Source organism: Lissotriton helveticus, chromosome 5_1 (genome assembly GCF_964261635.1).
Source record: "Lissotriton helveticus chromosome 5_1, aLisHel1.1, whole genome shotgun sequence".
Lineage (NCBI taxonomy): Eukaryota > Metazoa > Chordata > Amphibia > Caudata > Salamandridae > Lissotriton > Lissotriton helveticus.
The window spans coordinates 1324569128-1324582785 of record NC_136065.1 but is presented as its reverse complement, the minus strand read 5'-3'; the positions used below and the strand labels follow the sequence as shown (position 1 = coordinate 1324582785).

Sequence of the window (13658 nt, the reverse complement as noted above, 5' to 3'; positions counted from 1 at the left end):
GGGCTGTAGATAGAGGTCATAGATAGGGTAGAGGAGTTGGCCTAATGGCTAGGGCTCAAATCTGGGGAACTGTGTTCGAGTCTCGGCAATGACGCTGAACATCCTGTGATTCTGGGCAAATCACTTAATCTCCCTGTGCCTAGCAAAAAATATAATGTATCCTCATGTAATGCAACAGGTGCTATGTAAAGCACTCTGATACCCGCTTCGGGTCAAGTTTGCGCTATATAAAACTCTATAAAATAAAAATTAAAAATATGTGGGTGATGGGAGAGTGGAAGGGAGGAAAGAGAAGGGAAGGAAAAGAGGGGAGCAGAGGACTTGTCGGATAGAGGTACACAGAGCACAAGCAATGGAACATTCCAATGATCAAGCATGCTATTGAACACAAGAAGTCGCTATTGTCCTTAGTCCAACAGGTTTGACGATCACAGCCATCCCAGTCTGGGGCCATTCCTCTCCCTTTAGCCCCCATGGGCATGTGCAGTGAACAATTACACAAGAAAATAAAGAAAGGTGTGATAAAAAGGAAGCTGAGGTGGAAGACGAGAGCAAAAACTGAAATAATGGTCTAATGTGCTACAGCAGAAATACTTGTAGGCAGAGACGCTCGTTGGCCTACCCTGTCTGATCTGCTGCATGATGTGCTGGGCATCCATAACCAAGGAGAAGTGACCCACGGTCAGTGTTGGATAGGAGAGGTGGCCGACTGGGTCAATATTTGCCAAGTTTTAGCCGTGGTAGGGCAATGGGACTTAGTGGGGGCAGCAGTGTGCCTGATCAGCTCTATGTTAGGAAGCGGTACTCTCGGGGTCCCGCAGTGGATGATGCAGTAAGGTGTAGGGGTGACACAGGTGATCTCTTGTTCAGAGAGAGTGGGGAAGCTGTGTTCAGACAGATCCTGTCACGTCTTACCAAGAGACATCTGTTAGAAAGGCACCTCAGACCTTCTCATAGGTCTCCAATTTATCTGCAACTTTATGCGTTAACCTTTGTGCAGGAAAACTCTGTGGAGTTCTACAGTCCATTCCGTGGGTGTAGTGCAGGTGGGTTGACACCAGTGACGAAGGATGCTATGCTACACTACTGGTAGCGTCATGGCCACCCTTCTGTCTGTGTGGGTATCTAGCTTGGGGTGTCAGGAATGTCATGGAGTAATGGCAAATGGGCAGACGGTTTCACTGCGTGTGTGTGGAGTGATTGCATGTGTGCCCGTACGGCCACCCAACAGGGCTGGAGGTCCCTACACTGACACAGCATAGGGTGGCGGTCGCAGTCATCTTCTGAGTACCTCAGCAGTGGCTATGGGGCAATAGTATTGCCAGTGGAACCTCCATGGGTTCAGTTACCACCTGTGAAGGATTTTGAAGTACAAGAGACTCTGCAGCTTCACTATGTCCTTTTCGTGGTTCTGTTGCTTCGTTTAATTTAACAGCTGGGTACCTGGGTGTCATGTGCTCATAACATCCATGGGCCCCTCCTTTAAACTACAGCTTCGTCTCTTCACAGCCCATGTGAACAGCCTCCTATAGGCCTACCTAGCCTCCTTCCTTCATTGGTGCAACAAACATTGCTGTGCTCTCCCAGGATAAGATGATTGGTTTACGCCTGGCCAGCCTCTTTTAGATTTCCCCTAGAGACAATTCAACTTGTAAACAATGCAATAGGTAGAGTTGGCTTTTAGACAGCCCTTTCCTCGAGATTGGGTTGCTTTCTTGTCTGTCACAATCTGTAGCTTTTGATACAGTAGCATTCCTTGCTATTCGTGTTACTACCTCTGGAGCCTAACTTACTTATAGTTCATTTTGACTGGATGAGTTTAATTTTTCCACTACGGACATGAGGAAACAACTTTTTCTATTTTCCCACTTGATGATAATGCATATCTTGTTTTGCTCTCTTCCTCATCTGTTTGCTCCCTCTCATTTTCCTGCCCCATGCTCTCTCTCGCGCTCTAGAGAGTACCCTCCCCAACTCATCTGTTGCTGTCCTACCCCTTTGATAAACCAGGGGCTTATTTTCAAGCCCCTTGCGCTGCCGGTGGGTCACTTTTTTTGATGGACTGGCAGCGCAAAATATGGCCCCTTTTCACACATCACTTTGCGTGAAAGAGGTGTGCCATGGGTGTTGCTGTGGGTGTTCCCACGCAGCACCCATGGATTCTGACACATTCCAAGATTTACAACATTTCGTAAACCTGGGAATGCACCAGAATCCTACGCCTCCCAAGGGGAGGTGTAAGGAGGTGCAGCGAATAGAAATACTTTTAGTTCTCCTCATGTTTTCCTCTTTCCATGGGTGCTGCAGTCTGCATTCTGCATCACCCATAGAAAGAGGAAAAAGCCTCTTGCGATTGTTTTTGTGTAGGAAGGTGTCCTTTTCTGGCATGCAGACTTGTACAACCCGGGCTTGTAAGCATAACGCCAGAGGCTGCTTTTAATCGGCGCTCTAGGTGAAGGTTGAGAAATGAAAGTGGCGTCACAACAATGAGAGAAAAGACAAGGGCCATGCGTGGGTAAACCCTAGCAGAAATCAATCAGGTACATTCTCTCGAAGGTGCTGATGGGTTGTAAAAATGGCAGAAAATTACCAAGTTTCGGACCTTCGTGTGAATTGTCTTTATTTAAATAAGTTCTTATATTAGGATACCATAGTAGTGCCCCTGCGTCCTTATACAGGAGCTGCTGCTGTACAAAAGTATTTCAAAATGTTTTTAATTGCACGTCAAAGTAGACTTTCGAATTATTCCTCATATTACCTTTCACAAGAACTATGGGTCAGGTGTATGACCGGTGTGTGACCGTTTTAGCTCTCGCAACAGAAAATCGGGCCGTTTACGTCAGCTAAACAGGGTTGTAGCATGTACAAACCCTATTTTGCAAGCCGGTGACCTATTATCAACTCGCAAAATAGGGTTTGCAAGTCGGTACTAGGAAGGGGCATGCCAAGGGCATCCCTTCGTAATAGCAACTGCAAATGTGGTCGCAAAACAATCGCAGTTACCACCAATTTCAAACTAGTGGTAAGCCAGTCGCAAACATTGTGTTTGGAAGTGAAAGTATTTGTTAGGAGCAGGCAGTGGTCCATGGAACCACAGCCTACCCTAAAAAATTGAAATGAAAACTTTTTCTTTTAAATGCCTCCAGTTTCATTTTAGGATAACGGTCTGCATTTGAAAAAAAGTGGCTCTATTTAAAAAGCAAACACAGACATGGTGGTCTGCTGTCCCCAGCAGGCCACCATCCCTGTGTTATTGCCCATTCCCAATGGGTCGCAAATTGAGACTTGCCTCATGAATATTGATGAGGCAGGTCATTTGCGACCACATTGTAAATCGCGAATGTGTCTAAGACAAATTAGTACATTCCATTTTGTGAGTCGCAAATTGCGAGTTGCAAAGAATTGCAATTTGTGACCCGCAAAACGGAATGGTCATACATTGGGCCCTATATCCTTTTCCATTTCTTACATGTTTTAGCGAATCCAGTTCAAATCAATGTGTTCAGTTCTTTTCCAATTAAAAGGTTTGTTTTTTCCTTGGAGGGCTCTTCTAACAAACGCCTTGCCTATCATATTGTATAGAATGTAGTATTTCACTACCTTTCTTACAGCGTATGATTTCTCTCTCCCTCATGTAGGTTTTAGTCCTTGGAAATAAGCGAGACCTGCCAGGTGCTTTGGACGAGAAAGAGCTCATTGAAAAAATGTAAGTAGTTGATGCAAATTATTTGTTTTTTTCAGTTCTGCCTACATCTTCCTTGAACCCTTATTCTCAAATCCATTATCCATCTGTCTTCTTAATTCAAAGGGATCCTTGTCTAGTTCCTGGTGGATAGGCATAGTAACTGTGTGGTTTAACAGAGCTATTTTAGCTAAACCTTAAATACAGCAGCAGAGGAAGCACTGAAAAAAGTAATAAGCTGAGTTCTGATTGTCAGTGATTCAGTCTGAAATATGCACTGCAGAATAAGAATTTCATGCTCATCCTCTCTGAAGACTGTGCAAGGTCTGAGCTTTTAACAACTGTCTAATATATTGATTGAAAAACAAAAATTAGTGGAGAAGATACCCACCTACTCTTTATCAGTTTTAAAGATTGGTTGTACAAATTAGCATGGGTAGTCTGAAGCCCTGTGGCAGAGGGCAGAGGGCTTGCGCGCTGAGCGCTGGAAATTGATTTTTACCTTTTAAAACTTGCTTAACTCGCTCTGCTGATTGTTAGCAGCTTCTTGCCTTCACCGTCCCGCTGAGTACGAGCGGCGAACGGTAATCTTCTTTTTTAATTCACTCCCCCCCTCCCGCCCTCCTGACTCCTCCCACCTCCGCGTCTCAGCCTACATAGGCTCCGCCCACTTCCCCTCGCGCGTAGTCTGAAGCCCTGTGGCAGAGGGCAGAGGACTTGCGCGCTGAGCGCTGGAAATTGATTTTTACCTTTTAAAACTTGCTTAACTCGCTCTGCTGATTGCTAGCAGCTTCTTGCCTTCACCGTCCCGCTGAGTACGAGCGGCGAACGGTAATCTTCTTTTTTAATTCACTCCCCCCCTCCCGCCCTCCTGACTCCTCCCACCACCGCGTCTCAGCCTACATAGGCTCCGCCCACTTCCCCTCGCGCGTAGTCTGAAGCCCTGTGGCAGAGGGCAGAGGGCTTGCGCGCTGAGCGCTGGAAATTGATTTTTACCTTTTAAAACTTGCTTAACTCGCTCTGCTGATTGTTAGCAGCTTCTTGCCTTCACCGTCCCGCTGAGTACGAGCGGCGAACGGTAATCTTCTTTTTTAATTCACTCCCCCCCTCCCGCCCTCCTGACTCCTCCCACCACCGCGTCTCAGCCTACATAGGCTCCGCCCACTTCCCCTCGCGCGTAGTCTGAAGCCCTGTGGCAGAGGGCAGAGGGCTTGCGCGCTGAGCGCTGGAAATTGATTTTTACCTTTTAAAACTTGCTTAACTCGCTCTGCTGATTGCTAGCAGCTTCTTGCCTTCACCGTCCCGCTGAGTACGAGCGGCGAACGGTAATCTTCTTTTTTAATTCACTCCCCCCCTCCCGCCCTCCTGACTCCTCCCACCACCGCGTCTCAGCCTACATAGGCTCCGCCCACTTCCCCTCGCGCGTAGTCTGAAGCCCTGTGGCAGAGGGCAGAGGGCTTGCGCGCTGAGCGCTGGAAATTGATTTTTACCTTTTAAAACTTGCTTAACTCGCTCTGCTGATTGTTAGCAGCTTCTTGCCTTCACCGTCCCGCTGAGTACGAGCGGCGAACGGTAATCTTCTTTTTTAATTCACTCCCCCCCTCCCGCCCTCCTGACTCCTCCCACCACCGCGTCTCAGCCTACATAGGCTCCGCCCACTTCCCCTCGCGCGTAGTCTGAAGCCCTGTGGCAGAGGGCAGAGGGCTTGCGCGCTGGAAATTGATTTTTACCTTTTAAAACTTGCTTAACTCGCTCTGCTGATTGCTAGCAGCTTCTTGCCTTCACCGTCCCGCTGAGTACGAGCGGCGAACGGTAATCTTCTTTTTTAATTCACTCCCCCCCTCCCGCCCTCCTGACTCCTCCCACCACCGCGTCACAGCCTATATAGACGTCCCTCATGCGTCAGCGCATGCGCCTCATCAAAGGAATTCTCAGAAACCCTTCTCTCTCTTAATTTCACCTCTTTTGTTCACACCCCTACCCACATTCACGGTCACATCCTAGACCAGGTCTGGTCCCTTAACTGTTCCCTGTCTGCACTGTCTGTTGTCCCTTGCACTTGGTCCGATCACTTTTTAATTTCGTTTTCCCTTAGTCTCTGTCTGACCAAGACCCCTATCCACTCCAAAAACTCATGGGCTCGTAATTGGGGTAAGGTCAATCTGTCTGATCTCTCAACCTCACTCCTGGCCTCCTCTCCCCCTCTATCGGGACTGGATTCCGCAGCCCAAGCCAAAGCCATTGACTCATGGCTCATGGAAGGAAGCGACTGCTTGGCTCCTCTCCGGCGCACCTCGATTAGGCGCCCTAAAGACGCCAATCGGTGGTTCAACAACGAGCTGAAAGAACTGAAGCTTACGGTTCGAAGGGCAGAACGCAAATGGAGACTGGACTACTCCCCCAATTCCAGGACCCGTTACGTCCATCTCCTAGGGACCTATAAGCAAAACATCACTGAGGCCAAGAAAGCCTATTTCTCGGCCAAAATTTTGGCGGCCGAGAACCAACCAAAGGAGATCTTTGCCATTACTCACGATCTGGCTTTCTCCGACAGGACCTCACTTAAACCCCCCCCCCCTCCCAGAAACTCTGTGATTCGCTGAATCTTTATTTTGTCGAAAAAATTTCGACAATTAAATCCAACATCCCCCCTCCCTCCTCTTTTTTTGTTGACCCCCTGCCTCCCCCCGCCCCAGCCTTTTTCAATTCCTTTCCTCCTCTGTCTGAAGAACTTTTCCTGTCCCTTCTCCCCAAAATTAAATCCGGTTCCCCTTCTGACATATGCCCGGCACATATCTTCCGGCAGATTTATACTGTCTGTTCTCTGCCTCCTCTGGGTTTCCTCAACGACTCACTGGCCCGAGGGGTTGTCACTCCATCGTTAAAAGCTGCTTCCATCGTCCCCATCTTGAAAAAGCCAGGAGCCGACCCCTCTGTGATGGCCAATTATCGCCCCATCTCCCTTCTCCCCTTTTTGGCAAAGGTGCTTGAGCGACATGTTACATCTGCGCTCAGCTCCTTTGCCGAGGAGAATGGGAGGCTGGCTCCGTGTCAGGCTGGGTTTCGGCCCAAGCACTCGACAGAGTCAGTGGTGGTGTCAGTATTAGACACCCTCAGAGAGGGTATGGACGTAGGCAGATCTCAGGCGCTGGTCCTCCTTGACTTGTCCGCCGCTTTTGACACGGTGGATCATTCCATCTTGCTTTCCCGTGTCAAGGCGGCGGGCATAGGAGGCTCAGCCCTTATCTGGCTTTCGTCCTTTTTGAGGGACCGGACCCAGGCGGTTCACCTTGGGGAGTTTTCAGCTACCCCCTGTCAGGTCCAGTGCGGTGTTCCCCAGGGCTCTTCTCTCTCTCCTTTACTGTTTAATCTTTATATCGCTCCTCTTATCTTTGCCCTACAGCAGCTGGAGGTCACGGTATATAACTATGCCGATGACCTCCAGCTCATCTTCAATCTGTCTTCTACCCCTGACTCTATCTCTAATTTCCAATCTATCCTATCTTTCATCAGGGACTGGATGAATTTCAACCACCTGAAACTCAATCCCGATAAAACGGAACTTGTGGTGACGGGTGGTTGCTCCAGTCCCTGGAATTCTCTTTTTTGGCCCCCCTCCTTTGGTTCTCCTCCTACCCCTGTTCCCTCTGTTAAGACTCTTGGCATCAAGCTAAATGATAAACTCACTATGCACTCCCAGATTGGTTCGGTGGTTTCTTCCTGCTTTCTCACTCTCCGTACTATCCGCTCTATCTCTCGTTTCTTTTCTTTCTCTGCACTTAAACTAATTATGTCCGCACTGGTCCTGTCCCGCCTGGACTACGGGAACATCTTGTTCAATGGCATCCCTCAGTACAGCCTGCGTAAACTGCAACTAGTGCAGAACCAGGCTGCCCGCCTTGCCTTCGGTCTTCCCAAATTCCACCATACCTCCCCCCTTTTGAAAACCCTCCACTGGCTCCCTGTGCGGGAACGCGCCTTGTTCAAATTAGGCTGCATGGCGTTTCAGGCCAGGACTGGCCTGGCCCCCCTTTTCATATCTTCTGCCATCAAGGCTTATGTCCCTGGCAGAGACCTCCGCTCCTCGGCACAACTTCTTTTAGCAGTACCTCGCTACCGGAAAAAAAAACAGGGTGGCTCAAAATTTTCCACTCTTGCCCCCATGTTCTGGAACTCTCTCCCCTTCCATCTTAGGTCCCTCACCCAGTACTCCAGTTTCCGTAAAGCCCTGAAGACCTTTTTATTTTCTCAGGCTCTTCTTTCGTAAGCTCTGCCTGCTTTTTCAGTCGACGTCTTAGCGACTGTTCTTGCCCAGCTGGCTGCCTGCTACTTTAGCGCCAAGAAACCGCCCAGGTGTACGTTGCGCTTGATAAATATTTTAAACTTGATAAATATTTTAAACTTAAACTTAAACTTAGCAGTTACACCTACAATAGGTGGCTGAATTTCTTAGGTGCTAAGCAGACCATTTCCACAGTTGTCCTAAAAAAAGATTCACTCAGTTCCTTTACACTGGAAAACAAAGTCCAGTCATCCCTTTACTTAACCCTCTGAGATACTTGCAAACTTCAGCATATCTTGGAATGCCACTTTGTCTTGGAATTGACACTTTGGGGCCCATTATGATGTTGGGCAGATTGCCCCCGCCAGGCTGGCGGTAGCCAACGCCAGCCTGGCGTGAGCAATCTGCCCAACATCTACACTCGTTTTCCCCCCCGCCATATTAGTATGGCGGGGGGGACCTCGGCAGACAGAAAGACCGTCCGCCACTTTTCATCCTAATGACCCCCTTTGTCTTCAACCTCTGCCAATCAGGTTTTCAACTGAGACACAGTACTGAAAGCATATCACACAAAGTCAAACTTAAAACACTTTCTTCTCAGTTCTAATGCCACAGATGTGCTCATTATCCCCAACCTGTCAATGGCCTTCAACACCCCCCCAACTACATTCCACTTGACAAAACATAAATATATAGCATTAGGTGCCACAGAGTCCAACCTGGAGTGGTTCAACTACTTCCTCAGCTACTACTCCCAACAGGGCCTGACAGACCGTAGCAGGCATCGTGCATTTCCCTGGGAGGCTGGATGGGTAAGGGCCGTTTTTGGAGTGATGGGGCAGGTTTTGCAGTGGCAACAAAAGCAGGAGTGCTTCACACTTGCCCCACCGGGGGGCTGATCTGACAAAATTCCATGTCCGGCCCTGACTCTCAACACGTCACATGTATTGTTTTCATCTTATAGAAGCTTCCAATTACCTCAGCAGTCTCACAAAGCCTGTCTACTGTTCTCATACCATTCAACATTCCATGCTCCGTTCATTGACCACACTGCATCACCACAGCCTCACCTTCCACATAGATGATATGTAGATGTGTTTGAAGTTCTGCAGTCACCAGGACAGATTCTATGGCTTGAGAAAAGGCCTCTGCTTTCTGAAAGAGCAAAAGAACTGATGCTACCTCAGGCTATATGGTTAAAAATCTGAAGTCATTATTGAGCAAACGTTTGTTGATGGACAGGTCCTTCCTCCTCTGCTGTAAATAACATCATACACCCCTCTGGCCCATTAGCAAAAATCTAAGACGCCTCCATAGACCAGGTATCTACAAATTTTTCTTTCAGAGCGAAAATTACCTCAAGCAGCTAAAAAAAAACATTATCACTGCTGTAAATAATGCCCACATAGAAAACACTATAACATAAACCACCAGAGATTAGATTTCAGGTACTGACTACCATATGTTACTTGTTGAGATTGTTAAAACTAATGTCATAAAAAGCTTCTTAAATATAAAATGACGGATCACTGACATAATATCGAATACACAAATATAGAATGCAAAAATATTGAATTTCTATCTACAAACAGGTAAGTACAAAAATATCGAATCAAAAATATCGTTTTAAAAAATATAGTTAGTCAAAATATCGAATTTTTTTAAATGTCCTAAAATTAATTTAAAATTAATGAAATAAAAAAACATACAATTTTATTTTTTAATACATATATATATTTTAACATAATATTAATAAAAAATATACAATATTTTTACTGTAGGGTAACGGGAGGGTAACATTTACTATTACCACTCTAGTGAGTGCAACAGTAGGGAAAACGTTGGATAGCGTAGGGGTAAAAATTACTATTCCCACTCCAGTGAGTGCAAGTAGGGAAAGCGATGGATAGCGTAGGAGTAAAAATTACTATTGCCACTCCAGTAAGTGCAACAGTAGGGAAAGCATTGGATAGCGGGAGGGTAAAAATTACTACAATATTTTTACCGTAGGGTAACAGGAGGGTAACATTTACTATTACCACTCTAGTGAGTGCAACAGTAGGGAAAACGTTGGATAGCGTAGGGGTAAAAATTACTATTCCCACTCCAGAGAGTGCAACAGTAGGGAAAGTGTTGGATAGCGTAGGGGTAAAAATTACTATTCCCACTCCAGAGAGTGCAACAGTAGGGAAAGCGTTGGATAGCGCAGGGGTAAAAATTACTATTCCCACTCCAGAGAGTGCAACAGTAGGAAAAGCATTGGATAGAGGGAGGGTAAAAATTACTATTCCCACTCCAGAGAGTGCAACAGTAGGGAAAGCGTTGGATAGCGGGAGGGTAAAAATTACTATTCCCACTCCAGTGAGTGCAACAGTAGGTAAAGTAATGACTTAATATATTAATACAAATAAATTAAATATCAATACCAATAAAACATTAATTAAAATGAATTGCCAATGTAATATTATGTAATAATTTATCAATTATAAATACAAATAAATATTAGTTATTACAATTAATTGCCTATTCATAATTAATTAACAACTAATTAATTTTCAATAACAAAAACTAATTAATAATACAAATTAACACCAATTAATAATTAGTTAACAGTAAATTAATTATCAGTACACAAAAAGTATATTTAATATGTAATTAATTACAATTAAATTACTTCCCACCCTATTCCCCTATAAACCCACAATCCACTACAGAAATAAATTGATACAATTATCATAATGAATACAAATTAATTACCAATTAATAACAATTAATTACCAATTAACAATAATTAAAAAATCAATACCAATAAATAAATAAAAATTATTTACTTAATTACAATTAAATTATTTCCCACGCTATTCCCCTATAAACCCACAACCCGCTACCGAAAATAAATTAATAAAATTAACATAATTATCAATTAATCAATTAATAAAAATTAATTACCAATTAAAAATTAATTAACAATTAGTTCAAACCCACAACCCGCTACAGAACTAAAACACAAAATTAAATTAAAAATAATTAGTAATTTCTAAAAATGTATATTTAATTTAATATAATTAAATTAATTCCCACCCTATTCCCCTATAAACCCACAACCTGCTACAGAATTAAATTACGCAAAAATTAAATAACATAAAATTCATTACTTAAAATAAATTACAAAAATAATGTACACTTTTCACTTATATACAAACATACAAAACACTTTAAAACATTCGATATTATTAAAAATTCAATATATTTTAATACCTATATTATATACTTTGATATTTTGACTTTCTATATTTAAAAAAATTGATATTATATTACTTACCTTCAATTCGATATTTTTCACCACTATATTGTGTCCATTTGATATTTTGTCCAGTCTATATTTTAACTTCGATATTTTGGTAATTCTATATTTTGAATTCGATATTTTGTCTTGTGACCAAAATGACTCCCCTCGAGTCATGATATACCACTAGCTGCAGCAAATGTTTCCTAACATCAAGGAAATTACATCAGCATTAAGTCTACACAACTCAGAATTCACATTGTGTGCGAACAGGCGCGGCCCGTGGAGGGAGTTACGGTGGGGCAGAGAGGCAGGCAGGGTGGAGGGTGCTAAAAACCGGCATATGGATAATTACAGGTAAGTAAACAATTTAATTAATAAAACGAATTTCGTAGTGTACACTGCATCGCATTTTGCAGTGCGCGCTACGAAATTCGTTTTATTATTTAAATTGTTTACTTGTTATTATCCATATGCCGGTTTTTAGCACACTCCACCCTGCCCCTGCCCCTCCCCGCCTCCCTGCCCCACCGTAACTCCCTCTACGGGCTGCGGCTGTGTGCGAATGTCAGTTCTCAACCTCTGAAAATAGGTGCACTAACCTATTCAATATGAGCTTTCATTTTGTGTGAATAATCTCAGTACCCCAAATGAAAAGCAAATCCTTTTCTGTAAAAACTCCATATTTTTGCCAAGTAACAACTTGTTCAACTATCTCATATTAACTGAATCTGTCCTATGTGCCTATGCATTTATATCACATGTCAGGGATCGCTGCCATAATTCCATGTCTGAACTAAATACGCCAATGATGTCTACCATGATGACAGGGATGGAGTCAAGGATCCTCACAATATTTTTTTATTTTAGTTGAAAAGTACATTTTATTAATATATGAACACATTACAATGACATACAGAGATATAGAATAAAATGTAACTATACAATCTGTTACAGCAATATGGGGAAAGAGGGAGAGGGGAAAAAGGGCGAAGAGAAGGACATTACATTAATTTATTTCTATTTTAACATACCTACTTCTATATTTACTAATCTATAATCAATAGCATAAAGAAAAGAGGATAAAACTGTAAATAAATAGCATTGATATGAACCCAATGATGAATAAACACATTGTAAATCATGAGTGTTTTGGTACCTTTTTGGCTCAGGAGTTATTAACTTGTGTTACATTTGCAGATACATCTAGAAAATGAGTAATGGGTGACCACAGGAAATCTCTTTTCATTGCAAGGGCAATGTGATGGGAATATGTTCTATCCAGTCTGTGGTTATAACAAACTCCATACCACCAAGCTCGGTAGGAGATACTAATAGCATCTTTCCACGCCCTGGTAATTTGTGGAAAAGCAACTGCAAGGAGTAGATCAATAATATGAAAAGTGTGCGAGTATGAAACCCAGTCATCAGATATACTAATAAAATATATTAACAAAAGAAAAGGGAATTTGTGTATGAAAAATTGTATTGATTTGTTTCCAGACTTGTTTCCAAACATTATGAACATGAGGGCATATAACTGACATGTGCTTTAAGTCTGCTGGAGTTGTGTTACAAGACCAACAGGAGGGAGAAAGAGTAGGGTGTATGTTATGTAATGAGACAGGGGTAAGTGAAAGTCTGTTGTAGACATAAAATAAAGTTTGAGTGGTATTAGCAGCTCTAGAAGATTTCCTCATTTTAAACCAAACCTTATTCCAGGTAGGAATAGAAAGAGAAAAAGATCATTTTCCCAGGAGAGTTCCACGTCCGTTTTATCTCCAGTTAGCGGAGAATATGTTAAATGTATATATATTTGGGATGCAGAAGGTGAGAAAGGTAGAACAGACAGAACAGTAGGAGGTGAAGATGAAGAAGTAGATGTGAGTGTTGAATGGTTGTAAATTGACTGGATCAGTGAGATTAAAGAAGTGTATTTAGATGCATACGAGGAAGGTAAAGAGAAACGTGTTTGAGCAATTATAAAAGTTATCCAAGTATTATCCTGATAGAGTTGGTGGACCCAATGGAGTCCTTTAACAAACTAATCTTTTAAAAAAATAACTCTATTTTTAATCTTAAGATGTTTATTATACCATATTGAGGATTGCAGAAATTTGTCTTTAGGAGAGAGGTGACTAGTAAGTAATGGCTGGAGTATTTTGCAAGTATTATTAAAAATAGGAAGAGACAATGACAAAGGACGATGTGTAAAAGATAAAAATTCTTGAAAGGAGAAAGGCTGAAGAAAAGATATTTCAATAGTAGGCCATAGTGGTAATAATGAAACATCCTCATCATCTTGGAGTAATAGAGAGGATTGTTTAAGAGAGAATGCAGTATGATAGGTTAGGAAATCTTGGAAATTAACACCTCCTAAATGTTTAGGTCGTTTAAGTTTATGTAGA

At 43.1% G+C, this 13658-nt stretch overlaps 1 protein-coding gene across 1 annotated transcript in view; it reads left to right on the top strand.

Annotated features, from left to right (window-relative positions):
* Positions 1–13658, top strand: part of ARL8A (ARF like GTPase 8A) — a 222894-nt gene that overhangs the window by 168408 nt on the left and 40828 nt on the right. Inside the window, exon 5 of the mRNA XM_078644165.1 lies at positions 3639–3706. Coding sequence (XP_078500291.1) covers positions 3639–3706 — 68 coding nt within the window. The remainder of the gene's footprint in view (positions 1–3638; positions 3707–13658) is intronic.